Below are 18354 nucleotides of genomic sequence, written 5' to 3'. Positions count from 1 at the left end.
CTGAATATGGATTTTCCAGTTCTTCCACCCGTGTATGCAGAGGGACAGTGCTGGTCGATCCATCAGTCTGACTTTAGTCCAGAGTGAAATATTTAATCAATCATTACTTCATGTTTTGCTATGATGCATATATTCTTGATCCTCAGAGGATGAAACCACCGACCTTCTGGTTGGTGGGTGACCGCTCTACCTCCGCCCCTAGCTTCCTTATATGAACAGAAAACTGACAGAAGAAACAGTTTCACAGCTGAGCTAGCACCACGATAGCTAGCCTCTTAAACTGTCAATGAAATGGTTTTAACTAGCTTACATTTAGCATATCTGATTTACCGGCTAGCTAGCTACACATTTAGATTATTTTTTTTGCTTGTTATCAAACATATTGAGCTCAGTAATCTGATCCAGACTGACTGGATGTAGTCTGTGGACTCAGATGCAGTAGTGTGGCTGAATGCAACTGAATTCACATTAAATTTGATTTTTTTTTACCAAGATGCTGAAACATGTTTTTTTCCAACAACATTCAAGGCCCCTGTTATAGGCTAACCTGCAGTTTTGCAAATTTCCAGTGTATTCTCATAAAATCCCATGGAAAGTTTATGAATTTTGCAAACCTAGAAAACCGTAACAACAATCTGGTCTGACCGAAACCAAACTTCATATCAGGGTATCTACACCAGCCACGGACAACAAAGACTGAATTTTAGAACGTTGTACAGGTAGAAGACCAACCTTATTCATCCAGACCTATGAACTTTTTGACTTTTTCAGTTAGGTCCGAACCAAATTAGCAGGTGTGAAAGGTGCCTCAGACCATGGTCTGGACCAAAGACAAAAATTTGGATCGACCAAAAGAGGTGGTCTAGGTCAAGATCAATCTGAGTGTCCAGTTTGGCTTTGAAGGTATTTACTCTTTGACCTGGTGGTTGGTGAGAGACGAAAAGTCAGTCCTCTGGGAACCATGAATGTCATGACAATCCATCCAACTTTTGTGGAGATATTTCAGTCAGGATCAACTGAGAAAATGTCAGAAAATATCTCATCATTATTTAACAGACGTTCTGATTATGATGCCTGGTTTGAGGAGGAGCACCAGGCCTTTTTGTGTTTCTCTTCCCTCTAAAGTGTCTGTATTTGTGCGCACAGTGAGCACATTAAAAAACACTGCTACCACTGCTGACCTAGTTTCCACTGTTCCTGTGTGGTATCCTACAAACACAGTTTAGATTCACAAACTACCTCAAACTGGAAGAGAATCACATAAGTGTAAAGTTAATTAGAAATCACAGTTTGTCTGTTCATGCAGTTGTCATGTAATCCAAGTTCACACAGCTACAAATATGTGTTTTAATTAGAGACACTGCCAGGATTGTTGACTGGTTCTGTTCTCTTCCTGCCAGAAAACTAGAATCCAGCTCTAAAATAATCCCATCTGGCTTCATCACGATTTAACTTTCCATGACTCCCACATTAAAAAGTGGAAACTACAAACCAATTTGGAGTGTTTCACAGAGGAGGCGGAGGGGGATGATTTATTCCTGTTTGGACCTGAACTGAACCGAAAACACTACAGAGTCTGTAACACAGGTAAAAACACAACAGCCACCTTCATGCAGTCGAACACCTCAACACACACAGACAGTAAATATTGTAACCCTTTCCTCCTTTTACTCTTTTTACTCGTCCATTCTTTACTCACAAAAGTTATCAACATTAACATTAAAACATTCAGCGTATGCCACTAAAAACTACCATAAATAGACAAAAGGTGACTACAAAGAGACGCAACACAGCCACAAGGAGACACAAGACTACTGCAAGGAAATGCAAAACAACCACAAAGAGACACAACAACCACTCAACTAAATGGCCCATGGTAACTAGTAATCAGACATCTGACAGATAAATGCTGTGGAGTCAAAGTACAATTCTGAAATGTGCAGAGTAATAGAGTACATGTAACGTATTTAGAATACAAAATATGAGTAACTCTATTTAGTTTTCATTACTATTTTAATTGGTGGTAATCACAATAGTTACATTCTTGAACACCTGTTGTGATTTCTGTGGCTGGTCTCGTGACCGCGGAATGTAACGACCTGTTGTTTACGTTGACGTAGCTCCGCCCGTCACAGTCCGCGTGCTGCCGACAGTGAGTTCAGTCTGAGGAGAGGGACCAGCTCGCGACCAGCTCAGCGCGTGCTCCTTACGGTTTCCACCAGTTAACTAACCAGCTAACTAGTCGCTGGTTTTAAACGGATAACTCGGGTAGCTTGTGGAGCTAACGGCTGCACACGGTGAGTAGCTAACGGGGAGTAATGTTCGGTTCGGTTCGGGTCAGTTCGCTGCGGTAACGGCTGCTGATCGAGTAACGGCTAGTTAGCTAATTAGCCAGCTAACGGCCAAGTTAGCTGTTTAGTGTTAATGGTTAACTTGTAAGTGAACCAAGTTAGCTCAGATAACAAGGTCGGTGTCCGCTCATCCTCCATGGCGACGGTGTATTTGGTTACAGGTGTGTGTGTGTGTTTTGTATGTATGTCTGTGTGCGTGTGCGCGCGCGTGTCTAACTAACGAGCTCTCCCGTAGCAACGGTTGCTAAGCCTAAGCTGTCTGTCTGGAGCTTACATTAGCATCCGGGCTCATTAATTAGGCAGCGTTTAGCGTTAGCTCATCTGCACGGATTCCTACATCTTTTCTCTGTGTGCGTGCATGCGCGTACGTGCGTGTGCGCGCGCGCATGTGTGCGTGTGTGGGCGGACAGCAGAGCATCGGAACACTCAGTTCAGCTCGGAAACCCAACCTCAGGTCTGAGCAGGGCTCCAGCAGGAGATTACTGTCACAGCCGGTTTGTTTTGTGTCAGTTAATCAATCAATATGAAAAATGATCAATGAACAACGCGACAGCAAGTTACCAGAGAACAACATGTCGTCTTCTGTGGACCTGTTTCATCATTCAACTGCATCTAAATGACAGTTTTCAGGTTTACACTGACTGTGTTTACATGTGTAGAAGGTGAGGACCAGATTTCCTCAAAATAATATAAAATATCCGTCTGTAAATCACCTGTGAGTGATTAGTTTCATTATTGAATGAGCTGCTGATTAGTTCCTGGATTCATTGATTAACCTTTAACTAAATAAAACACTAAAAAACATTGAAGACCGTTCATCAACCGTCTGAATCATAAAGATATTCAATTAAATGTCATAGGTGACAAACGAATTCCCTCATTTCAGAAGCTGAAACCAAAGAATATTTGGTGTGAAATGATCGATCAGTTATCAGAATAGTTACTGATTAATTTTCTCTGACCACTAATCCTCAAGGGCCAACCCAAATTCTTCAGAGCCTCGCCTGTTGCAGTGTCTAAGTCAGTATTCGAATGCTTCATTGCTGCTGTTGTTTAACATTACTGTTATAAATGCACCATCACAAACATCAAAAATATCACATGAAATAAGAAACAGTAATCCAGCATTATTCATCATGCAGCTTTGACATTTAATCATAGCGATGGTTTGGTGCTTCAGCAACACACTACTCAACAAACTTCTCCATTAATCAGCAGATGTCTGAGTAAAAACAAATAGAACTGCTGATCAGAAATGTAAAATTATCAGTACAATGATTTGTTGAGTTTACAAACACACGTTCATCTCAGTTATGCTCAGGTTTGTTCAGCTGTGTTAAAGTCTGATGTTGTGTCTTCTGGCTGCTGTGGGCAGTGATGTTGTTATAAAATGTCTCCATGTGATTGTGGTTGTCAGGAGATGTTGTTCACCTCTGAACTAACAGTGTGATTGTTACGACAGGAGGCTGCTCAGTTTGGCTTTGTAGAGGTTGAATCAAACGTCATCACTGCCACTGCTACAGGAGCTGGAAAACCATCAACTCTTATGTGGAGTAAGATCCTTTTCATTTAACCAGAAACGTCGCTGTATTTCACCACCAGACTCCATAGAGAAAAACTGTAATTTTACCAGGAGATGCTGGAAGCTGCAGTGGTATTCCAGCAGCTCCGGATAAAATTCCTGTTTTTCTCTATGGAGTCTGGTGGTGATATATAGTGACGTTTCTTGTTAAACAAAAAGGATCTTACTCTTCAATATAAAACAGTGTCTCTGTAGGAATGCTATCATAATGTTGTCAGACACTTAATAACAATCTGAGCCTGTCAGTGGTGAAAACAAGAACTTTAGTGGATGTAGACAGCTGCTCACAGTGGCTGGGTACACTGATTTTTGTCTCAATCATTTATACCAAAAATATGGGGACGTAAGGCCCAGGTTCAGAAATAGTTATCCTTTAAAAATGCTGCCCAAAAATCTGCTAAAAACACACATAAGTATCTGTTTTTTGAGTCGTGTCTTGATTTGTAGTGATATTTGATGATAAATCTGGTTACTCAGCTTCCTGATTATAACAGTAGCCATGTTTCTGATCGACCCTGTGAAGGTTTTTATTGAACTAGTTTGGTTTCTGGCTGCATTTGAGGCTCAGTTCAGCTTTTTCATTTCATCTCCAGTAACATTTTGTAACAGTGGATGTTGGATTTTTAACAGCACATCTCGTGGCTCTGTGGATGCTGCAGCTTCACAGTCAGTCAGTCAGTTTTCTGTTTGGGTCAAAGCCAGTTCGCCCTCAGGAAGCTCAGCATCCATCCAAAGCACTCTGCTGAAACACTGTTACCCAACCTGTCTGCCCACACACACACACACACACACACACACACACGTAACTGGATGGCTTACAGCCGATGAGAGATCACTGGCTGTTTCCATTAGATTCACACAGTTGGATAACACATTTTGACAGACCACACAGGTAGACACCCAGAGAGAGACAGGCAGGCAGACAGACAGACAGACAGACAGGCAGGCAGGCAGGCAGACAGACAGGCAGACAGACAGACAGGCAGGCAGGCAGGCAGACAGACAGACAGGCAGGCAGGCAGGCAGGTGGCAGAGCTCGGTGATACAAGCAAAGATCATTTTATTTCTGACCCAGATAATCTATTGTTAGTGTGGCCAGGGTGTATTCAGGCACCATAGAGACTGAAAATGTCTGAAATTCAAAATTCAGACCTGTAAATTCAGTAGCAGCTGAATTTCTATCTGAAAGAACATTATATTTATTAACAGCAGAATCAGGACCTCTCTGCAGGAGTAGATACAGTAGATACTAACCTACACTCAGTCCGTCTTATGTGAACCTTATGGAATAGAAACATGTTTATTTTAATCAGTGCAGCTGTCTGCTAAGGCCACGTAATAGTGTGTGTTTTATATATGAAACTGTGAATGAAAACATCTTTTAAGGCTTAAAGTCTTTGCATGTGTAGCTACAGTTAGAACTACAGTGATTGTGTATTAGACACAAGTCCTCCGACCTTAACGACCATACATAGCTGTTCCTACCATCAGATACAACCCACAAGAGCAAAGTTTAGGCATAAAAAGTAGCAGGTTATGTTTAGGAAAAGATCATGGTTTTCACCTAAACTTCTTGTGAAGGAAACAACAATAACTGTCGGGTTCACACAGGAACTGAACTCAAGTCTCCTGTGTGAACGTCCTGTGTTTGGTTGACCCAGTTATCCACCTCAACCTCCTCCTGGCGTGGAGGAGTAAATGCACTGAAACCTTAAAGACCATGAACAGGAAACATGGAAACTGTGTCACGTTAGAAGAAGAAGTGTCTCAGATGAACCTGTTTCTGTTTGTCTGGAAGGTGTTTGTTACAAAGCTGACTGGCAGTAAAGCAGCCGTATGATGGAGGAGCTTCACGACGTCCAGCTGACTGAGATCAAACCACTCCTGACAGGACAGGTGAGGGGGCGGGGCTGCGCAGCAATTTGCATGTCAAATAATTTTTTCAAACTTGTTTTCGTCGTGTAGTTTCACACATTGTGAATATTTTGCGATGAAAAAGCTACACAATTTTTTTTCGTAAAGGAGGTTGGTTTTTCTGAGTTTTGTATTTTTGTGTGCGTTTGTCACGTCCCCGGTGTGTAAAAGCCTTTACAACAATGTCCTGTAGTGAATGTACTGATCTTTTAAATGGATTAATTTTAACAGATGCAACAACTTAAAGGTTATTGTTTCATAACGGCATATTTTGAATACAGAAATGTTCGTCTTCTGAGTTAAAACCTTAAGATCAGCCTCATATCCTGAATTCATAACAGTTAGTGATTAAATTTCTCTCTGTCTCCTCAGAATGGGAGAAATCTCCAGGACTTTGACTGTCAGGTGAGTTCAGCAGCAGCACACAATACAATACCTGATTCTTTTATTTTGGCATTTTGTGGTGTTGTAAACTCAGCTCGGAACAGATTAGAGTGTTTATATGTTTTATGTCCAAAAGCTCAGAAACCTGTAAAAAGTAGTCATTAATCACCATGTTGATGTATCTACATCACGACTGTCTGACTTATCAGAGGTGATGCTGGATCAGTCACATTGTGTGTCACTGTTTAATCAATCAGAGCAGCATGATGCAACAGTGGGGGGAAAAGGAAAGAGCACAGAGTATAAATATTAAAACAGCAGGCTGATAATCAGCAGCTGTGCTCACAGATATTGATCAGCAGGACTGACGTCACTACATCAGGTCAGTTTACATCAGTGAGTCAGATCAGTTATTTTAAATTAGAGCACAGAGTCACGGCTCTGCCTCTCTCTCCGTCTGTTCCTCTAAAAACGTCCCTGAATCGTTTCAAAGCCAAATCTAGCGTTCATTCAGGAGCTGAGGCCGGTCAGAGACGTCTGAGTTTCTGCTACATCCTCCTGCATTTCTGAGAGGAAACAATATTTAACACAAGGATCCAAAAAATTGGACATTAGGTGGTGTTAGGATCCAGCTCGTTAAAGAGAAGAAACATACTGTTTCACAAATACCTCTGTATTAATGCACAGAGATAAACAATCAACTAGCATCAAGCTCAACACAACAAAAGGTATGGTATGGACAGGCACACTGACCACATGACAACCACACATCCTGTTTGGTTTGTCCACAACAGTTTCACTAGAGGATTAAACACCATGGCACTGTAACAGGTGGTAAAGCCATGTTGGCTGCCTGAAACACTGTTTGCATAGTGTGTCTCTGTTAGTGATTCCAATAATAATAACAATAATCAAATCAGTTCAGCTCTGGTTTTTTTTATATTTTGGATTTGCATGTTTTAAATAGACTCGTCCTGAGGGCTGTAGATGTTTGTCAGAACAATTTCACGACAGTAAAATATTACCACAGAGAAAACTTGAATTAAAACCACTCTGCATGTCTCTGCTGATAGAATTTCCTAATCGTGTTTTATGATTTTTTTGTAACCGGTGGTGAAATTTGATTTTCCCTGTGGAGTGGAGGAGGAGGAGGAGGTGATGAGGAAGAGCAGGATGGAGGGAGAGGAGAGGAAGCTGGAGATCGAAGGATGAGAGAAAGGAGACAAGTGATTGGCTGTTGAGACTTTTAAGACCTTACGGCTCTCAGCCAATGACTGCAGAGATTATCCCTCTTGATCCAATCACACCGGCCCCACTTTCTCTTTCTTCTTTCACTTGGCAGAAAGCTAAAGGACAACAACAAAGCTGACCTCTTGTGTTTCTCCTGACCTCTCTGTAACGTCTCCCTCTTTCCTGCCGTCTGTAAGAGAAACTCTCCACCTCTCTGAAACTCGTCCTCCTTCCCTCTGTCAGGATGTCTGACCCTCTGGATTTGCATCAGATCTCCTGTTCATTAGGAGTTGGGGTGGTGAGTTAGCAGTTAGCCAGTTAGCCTTTCATTAGCTCCTGAGTCATGCTTTGCCAGCTGCTAACATACAGGAGTCAGCTTATTAGCCAGCTAGCTACTTAGCCTGCTCACTTTTTTTTTTACCTGTATACACACTGTTAGCAGGCAGGCTGTTTTATTCTGCTGTATGTTGTCTGATGGAGAGAATAAGTCAGATTTTATTTAGAACATTTTCTACTTTTGATGTTTAATGTTGTTTTAATGTATGAACCACTTCACCTCATAATATTAAGTCCTGGTTTTATGGGACCGTTAGCTCGTCACTCAGGTGCTCAGAGGGTTCTCTTCCACTAACACAGAACAGGTTTTGTTCCAGTTTAAACACCTAAATTTGAACTGTTTCAGCCGCAGTTCCACCAAAAAGAAATCGGCTCAGAACCTGAAAATTCAGTTTCCAGCTGGAACTAGAAAATATCAGGTTTTCAGGTGATGACAGTGGATGGAGAAGACGTGGTCTGCTGAGTGATACCTATAATAACAGAACAAACACTCACAGGCAATCAATACGATCCACCATTAATGATGACTTTAATCATTCGCTGGTTCCAAGACTCCTGAACAGAACTGGTTGAAGAACCAGAAATAATGTGGTGGGAAATAGGTGTGAGATCCCTCAGAGCACCTGTGTGACGTGATTTAAAAAACAGTGTAGTGACAAACTGTGTGTGTGCTCATGAATGTGAAGAAGCCTAAGAAGCATTAACAGGATCTGTCAGGTGTTTCCACGGTCAGTTCATTAATGAGATTAATAGACCACACACAGCCTGTAACATATGACTCCATTCATCTGTCTGTCCACGTTTCAGCTGAACACACCGCAGGTAAAACAGCCTGCGGGCGACCACACTGCTGTTTCACATGAGATCGTATCCTGATCTCTAAACAAATGAAGCAGCTGAACCGTGTCCAACATTATAATGTGGTGCGTTCATGCGTTTGTTACGCTTCTCTGCTTGTTGGTTGCAAATGCAAAACAATCTCAGAGGTGATGAGGCATCTGTTTTCCACTTTGTCGATGATTTCTGACCAAAACAACGTGATTTATCAGGATTTTTAAAGAGAAACAAAACAGTTTACTGTTTACTGTTTACTGTTTACTGTTTACTGTTGACTGTTGACTGTTGACTGTTGACTGTTTACTGTTGACTGTTGACTCAGTTGATATTGGACAGTTCCTCCTGCGTACGCTCACTTAGCTGAGTGTTTTTTACTTTACAGCATGAAATAAATGTAGTATGTTCACCCTCGAGGCTCCTGCCAGAGCGTTTGTTGTTGTTGTTGTTGTTGACAGGTCGGTGTTTATTTGTTGTTTTGCTGCATTGTTGTTCAGGAGCACGATGTGGAGACAGCCCATGGTGTGCTGCACGTTACCATGAGGGGAGTTGCTAAGGGAAACCGACCCACAATCCTCACCTACCATGACATCGGACTTAACCGTGAGTGAAAATGCACACACACACACACACACACACACAGCACACACACACAGACTTCATACAGAAGATATACCCTGCTCATTGATAAATGTGTGTGTGTGTGTGTGTGTGTGTGTGTGTGTGTGTGTGTGTGTAGATAAGTCTTGCTTCAACAGCCTGTTTAACTATGAGGACATGCAGGAAGTGACACAGCATTTTTCAGTTCTGCATGTTGATGCTCCGGGACAGCAGGAGAATGCTCCCATATTCCCCACCGGGTAACAACACACACACACACACACACACACACACACACACCTAACAAAGCAACACAACACCCTCACCGTCCGCTGTTGGGTATAAACACACACGTACAAGAGTTTGTTACCATTTTCCACCGGGTGACACACACCTCAGTTTTTCCCCGCGGGCTCTGACGTGATGTGTTGTTCCTCCACACAGAGCTGTCAGCAGTAAATACCAGCCGAGTTAAAAATAGAATCTTTAATCGAGTCACATTTGACTGAGCTTCACAGGCTTCATGACGAGGACTCTGCTCTGTAGAAGAAGTGTTTTTGAAGCAGCAGACAGACTCAGTCAGAGAGCAGCTGGTGAGCGTAGTGGAGCATTTAGCAGCTAAAGAGACGGAGATTTCCCTCAGGAGGTGGTGGAGCTAAAACAGAGGGAATACTGGACTAACACTGCTGCTCTGTAGCTGCTGGATCTGCTACTGTTTGATCACAAGTTCAACACATCAACTAAAAATGGAACAAACAGAATATTTTCAGCACTGTGGGTCACTGACTAGAACTGAAACTCAACACTACCTTTTTATTTCTGGTGTCATAATAACTTTAAGAATCAATTTTATTTATTAACAACTCTTCATAAAGTGAGATAAACAAACTAACAAAAAACCTCATAAATCATTCAAATAAACAGAGGATGTGTTCTCCAGTAGACGTGTGTTTTAAGAAGAGACTTAAAGATGACACTGACCGAGGCGCTGTGTTTCCACGTTGTCCCAGAGATCAGGCCCTTTAGTTTTCAGCCTGGTCTCTGGAACAGTCAGAAGACCTCTGCCTGAGCATCTCAGAGGTTCACACTGGATTAAAAGATCTAAAATTGACCACGCAGGTCCTTAAAGGTGATTAACAAGATCTCAAAATCAATTCTAAAACAAGTAGGAACCAGATTTAGCCGTCATGTTACTTTAATTTTGACTTTGATGTTGATGCTAAGATGAATATCTGAAAGTACAGCAGGACTACACCAGACAGCCTTCAAGTCTGTGAGGACAGATCGGAGCACGTTTTCTCCTGGCAGTTTAGATGTTGGATGTTTCTTTGTTTGGCAGCTTTGTACAGAAAATATTTACATAAATGGATGTTAGCCCAGTTGGTCAACATGTTTTAAAGAATTGGAATCAAGCTCAAGACGTCCTTCTCCTGTTTTAAAATATTTAAACCCACGTGTTTACACCCTCTTGAAATAAATGATATAAAAACTTGTGTGTTCTGCGTCTCGAGACAATGATAATGATAAACTAACTCAGTGCGTTACAGTGGTTGTGTGTCTGTGTGTGTGTCAGGTACCAGTACCCCACCATGGATGAGCTGGCTGAGATGCTGCCGTCTGTCCTGACACAGCTACAGTAAGTCTTCCTTGTAGCAAAATGCATGCTGGGTATTTTATCAGGAGCTTCCAGACAGATTCACCCTGGTGTGTGTTTGTGTGTTTGTTGTCGTCAGGGTGAAGAGTGTGATTGGTATTGGAGTTGGAGCTGGAGCCTACATCCTCACCAAACTGGCTGTGCGTAAACACACTTCACTGTAACTTTGCTGATCCACAGCGCCCCCTGCAGCCACACGCCACCAACTTCCTCCTGCTGCTGCTGCTTGTTGCTGTTAATACCAGCATCTGATGATGATGGTTGTTGTTGTGTTTCAGCTGAATGAGCCCAGTCTGGTGGAGGGTTTAGTCCTGATCAACATTGACCCCTGTGCCAAAGGCTGGATGGACTGGGCTGCCTCTAAGGTATTATTAACGTATTATTATTAAATTAACGAGCACATGCTGGGATCTTGGTGGAATGTGATGTTTTTGTTTCGTACAGCTGAGCGGCTGGACGAGCAACCTGGTCGACATCATCATGGGACACCACTTCAGCACTGTGAGGACGCAGAGACACACTGCATTGTTTTATAAGGATCCACTCTGACAGGTGACGACTCTCCACTGACCTGTGACCTGTGTTTACAGGACGAGTTAACGGAGAATAAGGAGATCATCCAGACGTACAGACTCCACATCTCTCAGGATATACCACAGGATAACCTGGCCATGTTCTACAACAGCTATGACGGGTAGGACGTCACAGCCTGTGAAGGAAACACATTTCTGACTGGAAGCTAATGTTGTTCTGTAACTGCTGGATAACTGCATGTCAACTTCAATGTGAGGTTATGTCAGTGCCAGCTGGCCCTAAAGTAACAGTTGTTGCAGGTTTAAGAACTTTGCTATTAACAGTGCAGTATTTTTCCAAGATTAAGTTCTAAATCAGCGACATGTACTGTTAGTTTTCACAGCTGCTGCTGTTACTATCACTCTGTTAACTTTTTATTCTCAGTGATGATCAAGAACAACGTCCTTCATTATCTCCACTGTACGACCTTCACTCTTGTTCAAGTACGCTTCAGGTACAGATAGAGAAACTAAACCTTTACGTGTATGTTGCCTGTGTGTGTGTGTGTGTGTGTGTGTGTGTGTGTGTGTGGTGTGTGTGTGTGTGTGTGTGTGTGTTAGTCGTATTGAGTTGCAGATGGAGCGGCCGGTTCCTGGTCTGAATGAAAACACAGTCACCACCCTCAGGTATCACTCGTTCTTTATTTATTATGTTTCGTTAATACGCACACACACATCCTGTTACTCAGTCTGACTCGTGTGTGTGTGTGTGTGTGTGTGTGTGTGTGTGTGTGTGTGTGTGTCTCTCTCTCAGGTGTCCTGCTCTCCTGGTGGTTGGAGACACGTCGCCTGCTGTTGATGCTGTGGTGAGTGTCTGCACTGTTTCCATGACAACAGCCAGTATGTGATGTCACATTCTTGTAACTGCAGTGTGTGTGTGTGTGTGTGTGTGTGTGTGTGTGTGTGTGTGTGTGTGTGTGTGTGTGCGTGCTCTGCCCTGCAGGTGGAGTGTAACTCCAGACTGAATCCAACCAAAACCACCCTGCTGAAGGTACCTTTTGTTTAACCAGAAACATCACTACCAGACTCCATTGACAAAAACAGGAATTTTACCGAGCAGGACACAGGAGCTGCTGCCTTGATCTGTTAGTGTGTTATTGTTGTTGTGTGACACTTCTGCTCATGTAAATAATCTGATTACTTCTTCCACTGCTGAAAGTCACACAGTAACACAAACACACTAACAGATAGAGGCAGTGGTATTCCAGCAGCTCCTGTGTTCTGCTTGGTAAAATTCCTGTTTTTGTCAGTGGAGTCTGGTATGAAACAACCAAGTACTTTTACTCATGTACTCAAGCTGAGAATAATTTAGAGATTCTTGTAGTTGGGAAGTTTTCAGATCCTTTACTTAGGTTTAAATACCATGTTTGGTTTTGAATTTTGGTAACAGATCAACCTTCACCTGAAAATAAGTTGTGATCATAATCTGTTGATGTTGTCTTTTTTGTCTCTTTGCTAGATGGCGGACTGTGGAGGACTTCCTCAGGTGGTGCAGGTGAGTCTGAGCCACTACACATTATATTAGCTTAGATATTATCTTCAGCTGAGCTTTGTGATACGTTTTTATGCCTGTGGTGACAGCCGTGGTCGGAGGCACACTAATAAGACCCAAAAGGTCAAAGGTCAGCTTCACTGTAACATCATCATCATCTGCAAAAACACTTTTCTGAAAACGTTGTGTAGTTAATTCTTGTCTTGACCAGTAAGTCTTCCTGTGAAGATGTTTTAAGACCGATGTGAAAACATGTGAACCGGCCCTTTAAGGTCTCAGTATGTTTCAGACGTTTTAGTTTATCTGAAGTCGTACCTGTTCTGAACGTCCACACTGAAATGGTTCGGAGCAAAGCAAAGAAATCTGAACCTTTCTAACTGAAGTGTGTGGTTTCTTTCCTCAGCCTGGAAAACTAGCAGAGGCCTTCAAGTACTTTGTCCAGGGGATGGGCTACAGTGAGTATCTGCTAATGATCCCTGACTGAATCACACATATCTGTAGCTCGTAGCTGAGGAGAAATGGCTCTTTATTAACAGCTAACACGTGGCTCAGAAACACTTTGACTGAATTCTTCCTGCTGTCTCATGTTTCTGACGTTAACATGGTCCTGTTTTATGTCTACTGCTACAAATGGCCGGAGACATTATGTTTTCAGGTTGTCCGTCCCTTTCACCTAAACACGATACAAAGGTTCAGTTCAACTCAGGGATGAACTGAGTAGAATTTTGTGGCCAAAGGTCAAAGTTCAAAGTCACTGTGACCTCACAGAAGAAGCATTTTTTATCTCCAGAACGCCTCGAGGGAATCCCTATAAAACACTCACTTACACCTAAGGATGAACTGATGCGATTTTGGTGGTCAGAGGTCAAAGGTTACGCTAATTAACTGGAGCTGGGACTGATTGGTGGAGACAAACAAGTGTGTGGCTTTAATCCTAGTTTATCAAATAAACAACATGAATACCTTTAAAACAGCTGTGTGTGTGTGTGTGTGTGTGTGTGTGTGTGTGTGTGTGTGTGTGTGTGTGTGTGTGTGTGTGTTACAGCCCTGCCTCACTAACTGTAAGTAGCAGTGTGTAGTGTGTGTATTTAACACAGCAGCTGGATTTCCTTATTTACTGTGTGTGTTTGTTGTGTTTTTAAAACTGCAATTATTTCTCAACCCGTCCTCCTCCTCTCTCTCTCTCTGTCTCTCTGTCTGTCTGTCTGTCTCCCTCTCTCTCTATCTCTCTATCCCTTCCTCTTTCTCTCACTTTGTCTTCGTTTCCTCCAGTCCCTCATGTTGTACTAAACCACCTGAGCAGCCAATCAGGTATCAGGATTTCAGCCAGAATCTTCAACCCTTCCTCCTCCTCTTCTTCACCTCCGTCCATTTCCATCTGTTTCTTTGCCGTCATTCTCTTCCCCTCGTCTCTCTTTGTGTGTCTGTGTGTTTGTCTGCATGCTGTTGATCAGCTGATCACACTGATTTTTTTCCCTCTGCAGTGAAAGTGACGAGGCGGCTGCGCTGCATGTCGACACTTCAGCTCCGTTCACACTGTAGACGTTCAGGCTCGATTCTCAGCTGCTGCTCACGTCTCCTGTACGATAAAACTCAGACACACGTGATGAGAGGAGGAACGATAACAGATGTTCTGTCTGTTTCTGTTTCAACAAACTGACCTTTTCCACTTCAGGAATGTAGCAGCGTCTAACCTGGAGCCTCAAACATGTAAGAACGTGTCAGGGTTTAATCGTAGGTTTTACAAACCAGAGTGTTTTTGATGCACATTTTTTAAAAACCACATTCAGACAGACAGCAGTGGTGTGTGTGTAGAGTGGCAACAACTTATTATTTTCACTATAGATTTATCGGCTGTTTATTTTCTTAATTAGTTTAATTATTTAAAAGTTTAGCGTGTTGAGCTGTTTTCAACCCAAAAATGCAGATTTTTCCTGCTGGTCTCGCTCTCTGGAGGTGACAGCGAAGGATCAGGTGGAGACCAGACTGTAGAAAACAGAACAGTTATCTCTGAGCTTTTTATTCTTCATGACAGAATCAAATATAGCACTGTGCTGTTTGGTTGCCCTGCCCTGCCACCTAGTGGGAAAAATAGCTCATTACTGCATACTGCATGAACCCGAGCAACCAGAGCTGTACAGGAACATGCAGTTAAACTGTCAACAACCTACAGTTGACCTGTACTTTAAAACACAATATACCAGGATCCTGATGTAGTATCACTTCTTGAGTGTGACTGATAACACATCGGGTTAGGGTTCATTCATTTCCTGTCGTGGAAAAGGCCTCAGTGTTTGCTGCCGACTCATCGCAGCCTGACAACATGAGAACAAACGGCTCTGATCAGTGATTCACTGATTCTGATTTGATGCCTTAAATTCTCATTTCGCAGCGTTTGTTCTCTCAGTTTCTGGTTCAGCTCAGCTTCAATCTTCAGTGTGAACGGCGCCTCAGACTCACTGTCATCAGATTTGAATCCAGCTGCTCAGCCACACTGTGCACGATTCAAATCAGCACATGCTGGTTGGACAGCGATGTCTGAAATGACCTGCTGTCGTTCAACCAGGTTACCCCCCCCCACACACACACACCTGAACCATTTCCTCTTTTATCTGCTCCTTCAACACTTTCATGTCTCTGTGTCGCCCCCCAGTGCCCACAGCTGGTATGACCCGGCTGGTTCGCTCCAGGACTCACTCGGCCTCTAGCGTTGGCTCCACCGACGGCGTCCGGAGCCGCAGTGCGACTAACGCGCTGCCAGAGGGCGCCAACTCCACCAGCCCCGAACACACGGCACCACACACCATTGAAATGACCGCGTAGGACCTCTCCTGCTCTGTCGTTTCTCCATCTTTACTCCTTCGTCCTCCTCAGACGCTGTGTTCCCCTGAACTTTACTCCCTCCAGGACGCAGCACCAACCGTCCTGCGGTTTTAGTTGTAAACGTTGGTCTCAGAAAGGCTGAAAAAGGTCACGTCTAACATCATTAGTAGAGAAGTAGAGATGACCGTTTCTTCCCAGTTTAGAGTTTAGAGAGTTTAGATTTGACCAGAGTCGTAAACATTTTGGTGCCAGCAGCAGCAGCTGCCATGTTGGCTCTGTTTCCTGTGCTCTGTAGGTTCATATATTCTAAGTCCCTTCCTCTCTGGAGCCGTACGGTTGCTGTGGTGACGCTGTAGATGTAACTTCATGGAGTTCAGCCGGTTCATATTTATCTTCAGTTGTGTTGTGTTTCTGCAGTAGACTGTTCTAAGGTGGTTTTCTCAGGTCAGACCAGATTTTCTCATTATTCTTCATTTACTTTGGTCCTGATTCCTCCTTCGTCTTTTTAGTATTATTATTATTACTACAATTATAATCATCATTATTTTGCTCTGATTGTTGTTCATGGTGGTGCTGTTGGTTGATATGGAGTGATGAACCTTTGTCCTGCCTGTAAAATTACAGTGACCTTAAAGGAATATTTCACCCTCCTACCCTCGAGTCCCTGACAGAAGATCTGTTATTTTAGTTTTAACATCAACAAAACAATATTAAAATGTTTAAAAACTCAAATATTAAACTACACATTCATACTTCTATCCACTGTCCATCCCATCCACTGTTATTTTAACTAAATATCAGACAATATTATGAAACGTTTATTCCTCTCATGCATCACCACTGACAATCTTTAAAACACTAACAACATTAACTGCTGTTCTTAGGATGTCTCCACAAACCTCAAAGACACCTTTGAGCATTGATCTGGTGAAAATTTTCTTTTTTCTTATTGTTTTGATTTTCAGTGTTTTTAAGTGTAATACTCATTTTGAATTGCACCACCAGTAGCCCAGCCCAGATCAGACCAAAAACATTTACGTTTTCCTCCAAGTGACTTTTAATTTCTCTAAACACAAAATACATACATCGTGTGTTAGTGAGTTATGTATGTTAATTGGGATTAGGAAGAAATTTCAGTTGCTTCTCACACCTGGGAAAAAATTCTCACTTGCCTCTCAGGGCTTCCGTAGTTTTCCTTTTTGTTGGCCACAATTTTGATGATTAGTCACACTGAATGCTAAGACAAACACTATTGTGGATACAGTGGGTTTATTTACTTTATCAGTATCAGTACACTCATTTAAAACAATGAAAGAAGACAATTAAAACACCTTCGATAGGACTCATACCTCAGGATATTTTTTGTCAGGGATTCCAGGCTGTGAGGGCAATTGATTGATTTTTAGGTGACTTATTGCTTTATCCTCTATGGAGATCTTGAAACCAGCCCTGACCTCCTATTACCTCGTCTGTTCCTTTTCTACTTTGACTGTACATCATTTAATTTCCTCTGCAGTGGAGCTGTAACTGAAGCTCGCTGCTCTGTTCATTGGGCCCATTGACAGCATGCTCAGTGTGGAGTTGTGGCATGCAAACTGTACAGTGGTCTAGTGAGTAACTGACTTGTCTTTCAGCCGTGAATCCGCCTCTCTCAGCTCATCTCAGAGACAAAGGGGAGAAAATAATACAGTTCCAGTTTTTGGTTCTCTGGACTGAAAGCTGCCGGCAGGGTTTGTCAGCCAAGGTCCACTGAGCAAGGCACTCGAACATCTCATATTGTCACCATTGTTCAGACCAATAATTTATCGAAAAATTCAAAATTGGTAAATTTGGAGCCACATTGTTGGACAGTGATAATGTGTTGATTATTGATTATCAACAGATGCTACGACTGGACAGCTTATCTTTGACGTCGGTGATTTTTAGACGCCGTTTACACCTGGTGTTAAATCCAATCTGTATCCGGATAAGGAAGGAAGGAGTTGCACTTTAAACGTTGTTGTGTTGCGAAATATGCCGATGATTTCTGCCCTGATCGTCGTCGAAGCTTTCCGTTGCATTTCCAAATTTTTTCTGTCATAACAGTTTAAAAGCTTTGCTCCCTGTCGTCTTGCTGCATGGTTGGGGTGATGCCGCCCCCTGCTGGAGGACTGGAGAACAGCTTCCAGTTTGCAGCCTTCATGTCGGCTCTTATTAGATGTTCAGAGGAGAAAATGACCAGTCTGTATTTAAAACACACTCAACAGGGTCAAACCACAAACTGTCAGTCCAGTTCAAACAAAGTCACCTGTAGACAAGAGGCAAATGTTAAGTTCTTTTATTCTATATATACTCACTGTAATTCAGCTGTCTGTTATTGTTCTTAATATTTATTACAACTATTACTTTGGAGATTTGTACTGAAGCATCAGTAGCTGTTCTGTTACACTGAGGTTTGTACTTAACTAGGTGTTGTTCCATGACTTTTAATGTAAACAAGGTTTGTAATTAAATAAAGTTCGTTATCCAAAAAAGACAGTTTGACCTGAATATTTTGGAGAAAGTAATCTTATCTGTTATTTCTCTACAATGTAGCATAACTA

The 18354-nt window shown here is 42.4% G+C and overlaps 1 protein-coding gene across 3 annotated transcripts; it reads left to right on the top strand.

Annotated features, from left to right (window-relative positions):
• Positions 1-2116: 2116 nt before the first annotated feature.
• LOC108883147 (protein NDRG3) lies at positions 2117-18287 on the top strand. 3 transcript variants are annotated; one of them, XM_051071497.1, is made up of 16 exons: positions 2117-2297; positions 5732-5829; positions 6220-6252; positions 9129-9234; positions 9371-9491; positions 10805-10867; positions 10965-11025; positions 11164-11250; positions 11330-11386; positions 11476-11579; positions 12019-12084; positions 12212-12263; positions 12401-12448; positions 12917-12952; positions 13353-13404; positions 14222-15587. In XM_051071497.1, the coding sequence occupies exons 2-16, from the start codon at positions 5770-5772 to the stop codon at positions 14434-14436; spliced, it is 1161 nt and encodes a 386-aa protein (XP_050927454.1). In that variant the 5' UTR covers positions 2117-2297; positions 5732-5769; the 3' UTR covers positions 14437-15587. The 3 variants fall into 3 exon arrangements, with proteins under 3 accessions (XP_050927454.1, XP_018531561.1, XP_050927455.1); XM_018676045.2 differs by lacking the exon at positions 14222-15587 and adding an exon at positions 15603-18287 and having other exon boundaries at positions 2120-2297; XM_051071498.1 differs by lacking the exon at positions 2117-2297 and adding an exon at positions 7574-7759 and having other exon boundaries at positions 14222-15589.
• The last annotated feature ends 67 nt before the right edge of the window (positions 18288-18354 follow it).

The sequence above is a fragment of the Lates calcarifer genome, linkage group LG6 (genome assembly GCF_001640805.2).
Source record: "Lates calcarifer isolate ASB-BC8 linkage group LG6, TLL_Latcal_v3, whole genome shotgun sequence".
In the NCBI taxonomy this organism is placed as follows: domain Eukaryota; kingdom Metazoa; phylum Chordata; class Actinopteri; family Centropomidae; genus Lates; species Lates calcarifer.
Note: the sequence above shows the minus strand (reverse complement) of the source record. Positions and strands in the feature narration are given on the sequence as shown.

Coding starts and splice junctions, on each gene's coding strand:
- LOC108883147 (XM_051071497.1), top strand. CDS start 5,770: ATGATGGAGGAGCTTCACGACGTCCAGCTGACTGAGATCAAACCACTC. Junction 9,492..10,804: donor GCTCCCATATTCCCCACCGG/GTAACAACACAC, acceptor TGTGTGTGTCAG/GTACCAGTACCCCACCATGG. Junction 11,026..11,163: donor ACATCCTCACCAAACTGGCT/GTGCGTAAACAC, acceptor GTTGTGTTTCAG/CTGAATGAGCCCAGTCTGGT.